General features: G+C 37.6%; 1 protein-coding gene across 3 annotated transcripts; it reads right to left on the reverse strand.

Moving 5' to 3' along the window:
• Positions 1-47: 47 nt before the first annotated feature.
• LOC125232201 lies at positions 48-10,282 on the reverse strand. Of its 3 annotated transcripts, none has more exons than XM_048137836.1 (6): positions 9,715-10,279; positions 8,858-9,285; positions 8,576-8,731; positions 7,484-7,577; positions 6,397-6,475; positions 3,492-3,668 (listed from the first exon to the last, which is right to left on the reverse strand). In XM_048137836.1, the coding sequence occupies exons 2-6, from the start codon at positions 9,209-9,211 to the stop codon at positions 3,632-3,634; spliced, it is 720 nt and encodes a 239-aa protein (XP_047993793.1). In that variant the 5' UTR covers positions 9,212-9,285; positions 9,715-10,279; the 3' UTR covers positions 3,492-3,631. The 3 variants fall into 3 exon arrangements, with proteins under 3 accessions (XP_047993791.1, XP_047993793.1, XP_047993792.1); XM_048137835.1 differs by lacking the exon at positions 3,492-3,668 and adding an exon at positions 5,455-5,521 and having other exon boundaries at positions 9,715-10,282; XM_048137834.1 differs by lacking the exon at positions 6,397-6,475 and having other exon boundaries at positions 48-3,668; positions 9,715-10,269.
• Between the last annotated feature and the right edge of the window lie 4,119 nt (positions 10,283-14,401).

Below are 14,401 nucleotides of genomic sequence, written 5' to 3' on the forward strand. Positions count from 1 at the left end.
TATTTTATCGTCTATCGCGCGACCAGATGCAGATGCTTCCCGTGCAGATGTACACTGACCGCATACGTTCAAAACTCATACTTAAGTTAACAAACCGATCAAATAATTATATTATGCACTACCTGTGACTTCTTTTTTGTTCGCATTTTGGTCACATTGTATAGATATTTAATTTACCAGTTTAAGGCACAAATAAGATGAAAAGAGACCTTCTTTCATAAATACACGCCATCATTCCTTTTAGTATTAAGTGGCAGAATATATTAGTATCAGAAAATAGTACATGAATAAATAGGTACATTCAAGAAGTTTCGAAATATGGTAAATAAATTCACATATTAAAATTCAATAGAACTCCAATAAATATTAGGTACACACGATAGATTGATTTGTATTTACACTAATATTTCTAGTAAGAATGATCCTCTTAGTTAAACATTTCGGAGGAACTAATCCGACTTAAAATCACCAAAGTGTTTTCAAATTGATCATGTACTTAACTATAAATATGCTGAGCTTACGACATTATTACACTATTTGTCGGCTTAGCCAGTACCTAAACATTTTATTAAGACACTTCAATTTACAAAATAAATATGACTGACGGTAAACAATTCACGGTAATATTCAGGCAGTACACAGAATTAAACTCTTGAGCCAACATTTTTAAATCACAATCATATTGCACATAAACGTATTGTTTTACTAATCAAAATCAGAATACAAGTTTATACACAGCCAAAAGATATACATGACGAAAATATACGTATACTTCATTAAATAAATAACATGTGACATTGATATGATAGTTCTAAAGGCCACTTTGAAAAGGGCTTAGACACCGCAACTGGTCCGGATTATGTAGTAGGTACGACAACCAGCGTCTGTAAATCCGGACCCGATGTGATGAAGAAACGTAAATATGTTAAGAAATTGGTCACTGAACTCTACGAGGTTACCTACCTACTTAAAACCTATGACAACTTCTGCCTAACATAGAAATCGAATACAAACAAAACGCTGAAATCAGTGATTACTCTGTTATACTTTACACTCTTATTATTACTTTGTGTTAAATGTTAAATATTTAAGGAACATCGTACGGTGAAATCGTTAAGACAAGAAAATAAATTAACATTAGGTTTTGTGTGAGTCTATTAAGTATTTTCGTTATTAATTAAACATAACACATTTTTATGTTTCCATAATTATTTCAATAGTCATTACAGTAATAGAATACATTATTATTGTTTCTAATAACTAAACAATCAAAAAGTGAAAAACTAAGGACATTAAAAATGGCCAAATATTCTCTGGAATATTATTGGTCTTTTAACTGCAATAAATGTTTTTTATTATAATTATTATTTTCGAGATTAAGTAGCATGAGACAAATCTACTGTAATATTCAGATCTCCCTAACAATAGTAAAATATTTTCTTCTATTTATTTACCTACATTATTATTATCGAGGCAAGTATTATGCGAATATATTTTAAGTAAATAGTTAAAGTAGCTCGAGTTTCTTTTTAAGTTCACTTTTCAATAATATAAGTACTAGGTACACTGAATATTCAGTCTATTACGTTTAATTATAAAATAATAATATTTTAAGTTTATAATAGTTGAATTCAATAAATATAAATTAAATAAGTCACGGTCACTGTCATTGAAGTAAACGAAATTTCACGATATTGTTGCTACAAAATATGTTAAATTCTAAAAAAGTTAACAAACAATTAAAAACAAATCAAGCAACTAACAAAATGCGAAGGACAATAGTACAGTCTGACTAAAAAGAGTAGAAATAAAAAACTGGCAACATTGTACTGCCAGTGCCATCCCTTTCAAACCAATATGTGTGAGAAAACGAGACGACACTACGATGTTGGCACTTTTTAATTTCTACTCTTTTTGGTCAGACTGTAAAGATACCTATAATGAGCCCATTACACTACCTGTACAATATTTTGAAGGATTGCAAGTTAGAAGTAGTTAGAAAAGTTGTGCTTACATGGAGATTGTAGGAACTGTCGAAAATATTTATATTAAGGGTCAAAAAAGTTTTCGAACTCTTGTATTTTGTCCTCAAAAAATGTGACGAAGGGACATCTATAGCTGGAAAGACTGCAGCAATATTACTAAACTGTTTTATGTATTTGAGATAAAGCAAAATAGACGAGTGAAAGGGTGGTCCGAAATTAGACAAAGAAAACAATTTTGGCCCATAAGTGTTAATTACGTGTGTGATTCTGGAAAATTATGATTTTCCAGAGTCACAGAATCACACACGTAATTAACACTGCACATGCATGTGTGCTTAATTGTGCGAAAAATGCATTTTGTAATTCGTGCTTATCCTACACAAAGCTAAAATAATCAAAATGAACGTACCATATCGCCATTTGGCATAAGGACGCTCTATGACTGGTTATTCGTATAAAGATACGAGCCAAATCTCGCTTTATGGTAAGAGACTTGACTAAAGAATAAAGAAAGAAAAGAATAAAGATTTTGTGGTCTTAGGAAACGTCACATTTTGATAAGGTCAATGAACTTAAAATCGAATCACATAATAGTTAAATAGCAGAGGGCACCCCTGACTTACAAACAAATGATAATTATGTACGCCAGCGATTTTTAAAATTATGTATCCAAGTATGCAGTCTCAAGCGCATGATCACTGTTTCTTTAACCCACTTAAATAAAAATGGCCAACAATATCCCGGTAGTCCCAGTACCCACCCCTGGGCTTAATGAGGGGCACCCTCTGGTGCTTACGGTAATAAGCCCCATTAAAAGCTAAGAAGTCGAACGATATTGGAGGGTAACTTCGGTCATTGGGATATACTTGGTATGGGTTTTAGAATTGCACAAAAAGTATGGACAGTCGTCATAAGATATATCGGAGCGGTCAAGGTACCCACAAATATCTGATCATGCCTCAACTGTTGAGGCGATAAGGCGCGTTCAGATAGTTTTCCGCGCCCCGGCCGCTTAGATATACCATTGTAAGGTGATGATGATGATGAAGTTGACTTTTTGTTTTCAAAATACCCATGTGCATGTGGTATTAAGACCAAAGTTGCCTTCTACTGGGTTAGTGGCAGGGTTCGAAAATATCCGACATTCATAATAAATATTAAAATATCGGATATTTATGATATATATCGGATATATATCAACTTTGATATATATCAATTTTGTATGGAAGGCATATTATTATTTTGTTGCACTATTTATGAAAACAACTTGAGATAAGGAAAATTCTACCAAAAAATATAACATTTAGTAAAAAAATCAGTAACAAACACAAAAAAAACGATATTTTTAACAATGTTACATTTTTTAAAACCATTTTTGTATTGCAATATTTATAAACAAATGATACATATCGGATATTAATATCCATTGATATATATCGTCGAACGCCGCTGGATATATATCGGATATATATCTTGATATATATCCTCGAACCCTGGTTAGTGTCTATGATTAATGGTGTGCGCGAGAGTGTCGCGCGGCCACAACGTGCGCGGCGAGCGGACTGCGCATGTCCGCGATGGAATGCCGCGCTTTCAACATGGCCTCCTCGCGACACACGTCGTCCTGCAAGATGCACTCCATTATCTTAGCTACAATTGTCGACGGTGGTACATGGGGATTCCCTGAAAACACAAAAACGATGTAATTACGCAGTAATCCTTGGTCTAAACTGATGCGCAAATGTGATGTTCTCAAACAAATGGCACATTGCTGTTTATATGGATGCTGGTATAACGAGACACTGACCGGTTATTGGTGGGTTATTGTTACATATAATATGTGACTTCCCACGAGTAAAGGTTGATGCTTACGGCAATATTGATAAACCTTCACTTATAATAAACTTTTGTCGTTATGGTAAATAACAGTTCAGTTACCTTTTACATGAGAACGGCACACGCAATATTATTTTGGCGAGAAGTGGTCATGAGTCATGACCTTGGTTATCAAAACACGCCGCGATAACGTAGGTAGGTATTCGATAATTCGCATACATGTACCGTCAAATGGTGAACTCGGAACTCAATACAGTAAAAAAAAAGTTGCATTAAATAATAATATCTGGGCAACCGAGCTTCGCTCGGTTCTGTCGTATCCTTGACATGTGTCGCCATCTAGTTCAAAAATGAATAGTACCTACATCGAGCGAAAGAATTCTCAGCCTTAACAACACAACTACTCCACACGAGATGGCGCGCATTTCGCCACAAAAACTCAAATAGTGTATTTTTCTATTCGTTTTAGCCTTGACCTGTGTCGCCATCTAGTGTTTGCAATAAATAGTACTTACATCGACCGAAAGAATTCTGTCTTAACAGTACAACTACTGCACACGAGATGGCGCGCGAAGAAAAACGCATGAAAACTCGAAAATTCGCGTTTTCCGGGACATAAGGATAAGTTAAACCGATTTTTCACCCCCAAAAACCCCCACATAACAAATTTCAGCGAAATCGTTAGAGCGGTTTCCGAGATCGTCAGTTTAAATAAATATATAAATAAATAAATATACAAGAATTGCTCGTTTAAAAGTATAAGATAAAAGGACGCTTAACGCCATGCGCGTACAATACAATGACGCGTTCAGGGTGCTGTTGCGGTTGCCGCGGCATTGCAGCGCGTCTGGCATGTTCGCGGACGCGCATGTGGACGGGTTCCATGCGACACTGCGTAAGCGCTGCGCCGCGACGCTGCGCAGGGTGCGCGACAGCCGCCACAGCCTCCTGAGCGTAGTTACTGAGAGATGGGACAGTGGCCTCATTAAGCACTGGTCCTCTCTCCACTTATCTCTAGTACCTAAGTTAGTTATTTAAGATTATTTTTATGTTAACCATAGTTTTATGTTAAGTTATATTAACAAAATATGGACCATGTTTGTCTGAAATAAATGCATTTTTTTTTATATTTCTTAATTGTTGTGTATTGCGGACAACAATGACTCAATAGATAATATTTGTGAAACCGTCAGCTTTATTTATAAAATTAGCCACAATTTTCCTCGTCTCGAGTAGTTACTTAGATAAACACACTTGCGAGTTCTGCAACACTCAAGTTTCCTCATTCAACAGTTTTTGTGCTCATACTTGCGTAGGTATATATATAATACCCATATTTAGCACAGTATAATAAAGAGTACTGTCGTACAGTACGGCCACTTCCGCTCCCCGCTGAAAGCGCCGCCCACCCCCTCTCGGTTACCTCACAGTTACCGCCTGTCTAAAACTCGAACAGTCAACCTGTCATATCTCACTCATACAAGCATGGTACGCGTTCACCTACACGAGCTTAGAATGTGTGCTAGGAACGCGCCTCTTTCATATATTTGATCGCCAGTGTCCGAGATGTGCCCATAGTGAGTTCTTAGTATACATTGTGTTAATTTGTGTTGTTCACGCTGACGCACGAATTTGACAAATCTAAACTTTAATGACATGATAATACGAACCAAGACTCGTGTCTTCGTGAATGAAACGATCTGTAATAAGTTTACCTTTATAGCTAATAACAATAACCTCGTCAAATTAAAGCGAAAATTCAATCAGCGGAAGTATCAGTGGGTATAATATTATTATTTTCTATACGTGGATTGTGAACAAATGCAATATGTGCAAACTACTATAGTCTAAGATTTTGTAACTTCCTCTTTTTAGCACATGACAACGCCCGTAGAACGTAAAAACGCACAGCCTAGGTACTGAAATTATAAATACAATCCCGTAATAATTTGAAGTAACCACATCGCTACCAACTTCAATACAAATGTGTCAAAAAGAGGATCTTATAGCTCAGGGAGAATAAACATTTATAGGCCTCTGCACGTTCAGATTTAGCTACCACATTGTACAATGGAATATCGACCGTAGTGTTCCCGCTTTAAGGTTGAAATTCGATTGTAAAAAAATCTAGATTGGGGTTAATAGACTTAGGGCCAGTTGCATCAACCACATTTGACAGACACATCATCGTCACGCAGCAGATGTCTATGGAACTTCCCATACAATACAATTTTACGAACACTTTAAGCTAGGAACGTACTACGCGGATGTCCGCCGTCGCGCGACCGCGGACGCGGATCTAGACAATGAATATACACTTAACCGTGCAAACTATCGGTCGTCGGTCGTGGACGTGGCCTTGAGCGCACGGACGTCCGATCGAAATCTGGCTCGCTGGATGTTTTGGTCAGCCGAAGCCACGTCCCGAAGACCGTACACACTGATCGGTCGCGGTCGCGCGACCGCGGACGTCCGCGTAGTATGTTCCTAGCTTTAACGGTGACAGAGGGTTTGTTGCAACCGACCCTGACCTATAAAAGAAATACATGCATACGTTTATAAATAAGATACTTACTGTACAGCAATTTCCGGCACCGCGATATGGCTGGCGGATGGCACAACTTTCATGAACCGGCAGACCGGCGTGCAGTGCTCTGTTAGTAATGGTTATCTTGCAGTTAGCATTAGTCAGTGTTATTGTTTCCTTAACCAAAACATTATTAGTATCTAGTGTAGGTAAATTATTTCATTATCTTTTGCATGTTTATGACCGCTGCTATAAATAACTACACGATTAACAAATTAAAGTATGGTTATCATAAGCATGTTATAACGGGTGAAAATATAAGTATTGTTTGGAAGCGGAAAAAGTGCACATGTTCAAGGAAAATAGCGCTTGCAGTTTTGCAATTTTTAACGTTACATGTCAATTGTCAGGACTGGATGAAAAACATCCTCTCCACTATCACGAGATTCACGAGTGATAGAGACATGGCTATCGGAAATTAATATACATACAGTTTTTTTTACGAAATGTAATATGAGTGTACTGGCCCCGTAGCCGAATGGCATTTCTCCGACGCCAAACGAAAGCGATACGCCGCTGGCTCTGTCGCGCCAATACGCAAGCGCGATAGAGATAGATATCTACTAGCGCTTCGTTTCGTGAGCGTTTCGTGAGCGATTGTGCCATTCGGCTAGCCACCCAGATCTACTTAGCCTAGCGCCTATCATCTACCAAATATTTTAATAAAATAATTTAGAATGAAACTCGTAATACAAACATAAGTATATAAAAATGTTTTTCCAACAACAGAACAGTTATATGTAATTTATCAGCGTCTCAAAATGGCTTTTAATTACTTATTATTAACTTCTAGATTTTAGATATTATTATTACAATTGATGCAGTAAGTTGACCAATCATTAAAAAAAATGCAAATGTATTATATTACATAGGTCTACAAATATTCAAAGTTACATTTGCTACCTATTCATTCTATGAATTCTTACCTAACACAATATGCACAAGCAAATTAAAATAACCTTAATTTAATTTTCAAGCATCCCACACCCACCTTCCCACTACTGTTATGTTTACAATCAGTAATGTTAATATTTTTGAACATCCTGTATGATTATACATTCTAAAAGTCACTTACCAGTCAATCCTCGGTACCCAAACACACCACAGTCATGCATGCGCATGGAATGTTGCTCATCTTTAATAAACTTATCAGTACTTATGCCTTTTAACTAAAACAAAAAAAAATACATATCAAAATTTCACCAGCAATTCATAAAATGCTTTCTACCTAGGTATAGGTATGTTTTGTTCAATGAAAAACGAGTTCTGTTATTTGAGGCCATGTCAAATATTTCACTATCCATATCCAAATGGGTTACATCATGATAAAAGAAGTTTAAGAACCGCTGGCTTAGACCATTGTTTATATTTTTAACTTACAATAAAGTGTAGATTAACTAGAGTGAATAATATTGTCTTCGGTTACCGCGATAGTTACTCATGAAATAAAACTATGGAAACGGATTAAATCGCGTATAATGAATTTAAAATACATCCCGACGTTTCGAACTCTTTACAGCGTTCGTGGTCAACGGGTAACTCAACTACCCAGAGTGAATACTTCAATAAAACATTCCTTGAGAATAATTAGCTGTCTCTATTGAACTGAGCAATCAAGCTACCTTAAAGTTGGCCGTTCCTTTTATTCCTTTTTGGCACTAGTACAGTTTAGGAAGACAAGTAAATCTCGCCTCAATGGTAACTGACAAAGTGGGAAGTTTTACTTTTACTAAACACACTCACATATGGTGTAAATTTACCAATTGTACTATGATAGTAAAGAGTCATATATCACTGACCCCATACCATATTAATTTAATTTCTGATAATTGGATTACCAATCCATGTCCCTAATCATATTATGTCAATTATATTTGGGCACAAAGAAGCCTTGAGGGTAAGCTGATGTAACATTCATGTTATTGATATTTGGCAAATTACTAAATAACATGTTGGTAAAACTTAGTAATTGTTTCATATGATTTAGATGTTTGGAAACATTTAAACCAATCATGCTCTTAATTTAATTTGCCACTATGGATTTGGTAACCCTTTAAAAAAATAAAAGCCTTTAAAGAGTAAGTTGACAATAATTTGATACTGAATATGAAATTTACAGCACATGAAATTTAATCAAATATAAATATTGAAATTTGTTCACACTTACTTTAGATGGAACTAAAAATCTATCAGGTATCCTTTGTAGCTTCTGTTGTTTCTCACTAGGTCCAAACCCCAAGGCCAGTAGTACAGACTCGGCATCCACTTTTCTCGCTCCAAGCACATTCAGAACCGAACTGCCACTAGATCCACTGGCATCAGACTGTAATTGAAAGATAACTACAGACACTGTACATTATAATAAAGACCTTGACTATATTTGAACTTTGGTGAAACATGAATTGAACACAATTAAATAGTTATAAAAAGACCATATTACATTTCTTACCTGGAGGGAATAATCTCTTAGAAGTGGATTTTTCAATTTAGGTGAATAACCCTCTGACTGAACAGAATGATCTCTCTGTAACCTTTTCCTAACATTGCCTGGAGGTGCACTAGTCAGCACCCCACTTTCTAATGATTTTCTTTTCCAATCTTTAGGACTAGGTACATCTAAGTTTCGTTCTTCTTGTACTTTATCAGTGGCCTCAACAACGGTGTTATCAGTGACAGTTTCAGCTTTGCTATCATCTGTATTTACTTCTTTAAGGGTCTCTTCATCTTGTTTGTCAGTGTCATGGTCAACATCGTCGGCCGGGAGGGAGTCCAGCCACTGCTGCACAGGGCTGCTGCGGCGCATGTCATCAATCACTCCACTCAACCACCCCCTAACTTTTCGCTCTAATATTGAAGACACTGACTCATTGAATGTATCTGTAAACCATTATTTATGTTACAAACATGATAAGTATAAGGACTTATGTTATACCGAATTGTTTAGCAGGTTTACTCAATTTATACATTTAAGTGTGAAATAGCGAGATCTCAGTGTTTATTATTATCAGCAAGAGCTGTACAATAGCACATTATCATTAATAATCGACAATTGTGTAACTAAACAAATGGAATGAACCATCACGAGACAACACAAGGAGTATATTGTTTCGGTCACACCGCGGTAGGAGTTTACAAGGACAACTATCATATGTTCGCTGGCGAGACCAACCTTGCTTGGGATCCATCCTTAGTTCAGTCAAGGTAACGCAGCATGCAATATGAGAGGATACTGATATGAAACATACGTGCAAGATGTATACAAAGCTCACAAGACTTGTTTACTTTTATAAAACTAGACTGGCTTACCTTCAAACAGAAAATTCAATTTATAGTCAACATTTTACTCTGCCCCAATTAAGAGTCTAATATAATGTACATCCGAGTCCGTTTTCACAAATGCGCGATGAACACTGAAGATGTAAAATAGAAAATAAAATTAAATAACCATACACACAACACAACGTAACTGGATACAAGATAATAATTTAATATAAATAAAATTATGAGATGAAATAAATTTACGAATTGCCAGGGGCAAATTCACAAGTGACACTGACATTTGACAAGTATTTGGTTGCGTTCAGCAACCTCATTGTTATGGTGAGAGAAGGGCCTATTAGATCCACCCGGCGCCATTAGCTACGTGTTTTTCATCGGCATACAACATCGAATTTTGCGCGCCCCAGACTATGCCCGCAAATAGTGGCGTGCGTGTGGGCACTTTTTACGAAATACTCGAAAACGGTTAACAACATTCGGTAAAGAATAGTTTGTTCCAAATTGGCAAAAAATGTAAATGTCGGATGTTATCACCAGTAATGTAAGATGTTTGTAAACAAATGTTTTGCTACACCCTTTCCAGAGTCCATTATGTATAATGCCCATGTAACATGCAAATAAAGTTCTATCTATCTATGTATAGAATAAATGTCTATTCTTTATTTCCTGCTACCCTAAGGTTGTCTGGTAGAGATCGCTTACAGCGATAAGACCGCCTGTTGCTACCTATGTTTAATGTCTGCTATTTGTAATCTGTTATCCTTGTGGTGCAATAAAGAATATTTACTTACTTACTTATAGACGGCCAAGCAATCCTTTCACTAAAGAAAGGCGCGAAATTCAAATTTTCTATAGTATTATAAATTTTCACCCTACATTTTTCAAATTTGTTTGTTTATTAAATGCTCTTTGCGTCTATGAAAAGACATTCCTGGTCAAAACTACAGTATGAAATATCGGAAATACCACGGAAAATACGTGGAAAATACCCACTACAAAGACGGCAAAATTAAAAAAAAAGTTGTAAGTGACTTCCTATTTTTGAATGACGACAGAGCCACGATTCCCTTCGCGTCTGATGCTGTGGCGGCCTGGCAGACTTTAAACCCAAATACATCGTTGCCGGATAAACCGCACATACAACGGATGTGGGATGAAATAGGTGTGAGACGGGTTTTTGATAGCCTGCTGGAAAATGCTGTAGGTGCAGATAAGGCGAGACTTTTGGCTGTTGCAAGGCCTGAAGCTGGTGCATGGCTACAAGCACTACCCTCTCCGCACATAGGTACTCTCGACAACGACTCAATGCGGGTGGCTGTCGCTCTTCGCCTGGGCTGCGATGTTTGCGAACCTCATAAATGCATATGCGGCTCTATGGTGGAGAGTAATGGCCATCATGCATTGAGTTGTTGTCGCTGTATGGGGAGGTTTCCACGGCACCATGCCCTCAATGACATTATTAGGAGAGCACTTGTGTCGGCAAATGTGCCGTGCATGTTAGAACCTCCAGGCCGCAGCCGGTCCGATGGAAAAAGGCCAGACGGGCTGACACTCGTACCGTGGGAGAAGGGTAAGTGCCTACTCTGGGACGCTACGTGTGTCAGCACGTTTGCCGCCTCGCACATCGGCCGGACAGTCCGGACTGCTGGAGCAGCGGCTGAACTAGCAGCATCACGGAAGCGCGACAAATATTCGGCGCTGCTGTCGCGCTATCTATTTGTCCCGTTGGCAGTGGAGACGTCGGGGTGTTGATGTGCGGAGGGGAAAGCCTTTTTGGTCGAATTGGGGCGGCGGCTCAGCGAGAGAGGCCATGACCATGACCCTCGTTCCGGGTCTTTTCTGATGCAAAGGCTGTGGGAACGCATCGAGTGTGATGGGCACCTTTGCATCTGAGAGGGCCCGGAACGAGTTTTGTGAATAGAATTTAGTTTTATAGTAATGTTAGTTTTAATAGAGTAGTATTATATTAATTAGTATTTTATTTAATTAGTATTAATAGTTTTACATGTACCGAGGTCTTTTGAATAAAATATATTTGATTTACTTCCTATTGGACAGTTTGATTTCCATCCCTAAGGGCTCGCGCATACGGGCGACAAAGTCACTCGACGACTTTTTTGTCTCTGTCGTCACTCCTTGCGACAATTTCCAAGGTGCGCACATGGGAACGACAGCGACGCAACTTTTTCTAAAAATTGTACTCAATATCACCATGGATTTCGAAGAGACAGGTGTAGAAGAAAAAGGCGATATTGGGTGCATTTGTTATGCTTGGATAGGCTGAAAATAGGAAAATTTCATACAATGTTCACGAAATTGAGAGCCTGTCAAAAATTTTTTTCTTCAGAATGTCGGATTATTCTTTTAAATTCTTGTCATATAAAATCGGTCTTTCCTCTACTTCTTCAACTAAACGACAGATATCAATGTCGTATTCAACTATCGGCATTTTAAATTATATTTTTTTCGGATAATAACATACGTTCGCCCAACAGGCGGTTGAGTGGTAACGTCAAAACGACGACCGGCGACTATTTTGTCGCCGTGTGCGCACTTGCATTGAAACCAATAGGGACAGTTGCGTCGCAGGCTTGTCGCCGAACCCGCAGACAAAAAAGTTGCGTCGCAACATGGGCGCACTTTCATACTAGCCCATAGACCGATGATGTGAGCGACAAAAAAGTCGCAGCCAAAAGTCGTCCGTCTGCGCGCTCTCTAAATGTCATTGTCAAACACATATTTCTAGTCCTGTCATGTCAGTAGGTATGCCATGTCATGTGTACTTATAGCACGAGGGCAGCTTTTTCTCTGAAATTGTTGTTTTAATGTTAATTTACTTGTTTATGATAATTTAACCCTGTTCTCGCAAGCGACCGCAACAGCATGGCGTCAGTACAGGACCTAGATTTTTTTTCGAGGGGGCAAAAACTAAAAAATGTCAAATGTGGCGCGCCCCTTGAACTTGACGAAGTTGGAATTTGCGCCCCTTGTGAACTTGACGGGCCCCAGCTCGATCCTCCCTAGATCCGGGCCTGCATGGCGTGACAATAAACGCGTAAGAGCAATACTTGTTTCCTAACTTGCCTCGTAGATTCATGGAAGTAGCGACGAAATGTATGTAGTTAACTGACGTCCACATTATCGCCAATATTACTGGCTTACAACGTTACGTACTACTTAACAGCATAGAAAAATTTCATAAGCTGCTCTCTTACCTATAATTACTTATCTGCCAACTGCACCAATCCTTTTGACACTAAGTCATTATTGTTTAATTATCATTATCCTGTGAAAGTGGCTTTCAATTTATAAATCGGGCTGCAACTGATACGTTTCTGCCCTAGGGCGTTTACAAATACCTATGTACTTACTTATTTTTGAAGTGAAAGCACAGAATACATATTAGTACAAGTACAGAAAGGTCAGAAAGCCCACTCCAACAGCCCATCTAAAGAAATAACGACTCGCGCTACGATACTATTAAGTTGAAATTCCGACCGCGCAACGCTAAATGCCTACAATTATATTGACGTAGAAGCGCGCTCTCTTTCTATCGCGTAACTCGTACCTTTTCTGACGATATAGGGTAGTCTCCTTTTAAAAAAATAATATAATCTTAATATTTAAATAACACCAACCCAGTACTTATTACCTACCTACGTTAATAAAGGTACCTACCTACTTATTTTGGTAACCCAACTAGTATCTATTATACTTACCTAATAGAAGTATTAAACCTATTTAGTATAATCATATAATGATAAGTAATGGTAATTGGATGTAAACCTATAATAGTAATATCAATTTAAAAACAGTTTTTACCTTTCATCGTCCTTAGGGAGCTTAAATAAAGTGAAATTTGGTTCACAATCCGTGTTAAGACAGCTAAACACTGCGCAATATTTATTTGGCCTTTTTTTTGTTCATTGTTATCAGATTATTAAGAGCGTTATAACATTTCGGCGTCGGGCGAAATTAGGTATTTTACCCGCCGCGCGAGCCCAATATGCCGACCCTTTCTAGCACGTCTTATCACTCGCTCGCACTACGATAATGGACAAAACAATCTTGATCCTTTCTATGGAATTTTGATAACAACCACAATCTACTATCTCGATATAAACTTTTGATTTCTAATAAACATTATTTTGTACGAAAATACTAGAATGTAGCGCAAAATAATATCAATTATGTTAAAATTTATTTAAAAAATTAATTATAAAAGTAGATCCCATCCCAAATATTTGCTTTTGTTATATGAAAATTACTGTAATGCTGTATTATGATTACCTCTGTAATCCATTCCTTTGGAATCGGTATAATATAGATTCCTGTAATATGGATTCCTCGGTAATCAAGTACTTATAAGTATTTTGAATCCCACTTTACTTCGATTCCAGGCTTATTACTTTACTTCTTTATGTCACTCAAATTGTTTTTGGTTTACATGTCATTCTAGCATTTTCACTTTCACATTTCAAGTGCATATACCACGAGTATAGGTTTTCGGGTGTGCTGATTTAAAAATTAATGACCGATTTGGAATCTGTCATTGCTGACTGTCACTTTGACACAAAAGTCGTCATGGGTGTCGTAAAATAGGTTTTAGGGGGTGCTGATTCCAAAATTAATGACCAATGTGAAATCTGACATTGCTGACTGTCACTTTGACACAAAAGTCGTCATGGATGTCGTCAAATAGGTTTGCAGGGGT

Source organism: Leguminivora glycinivorella, chromosome 12, assembly GCF_023078275.1.
Source record: "Leguminivora glycinivorella isolate SPB_JAAS2020 chromosome 12, LegGlyc_1.1, whole genome shotgun sequence".
Classification (NCBI taxonomy): Eukaryota; Metazoa; Arthropoda; class Insecta; order Lepidoptera; family Tortricidae; genus Leguminivora; species Leguminivora glycinivorella.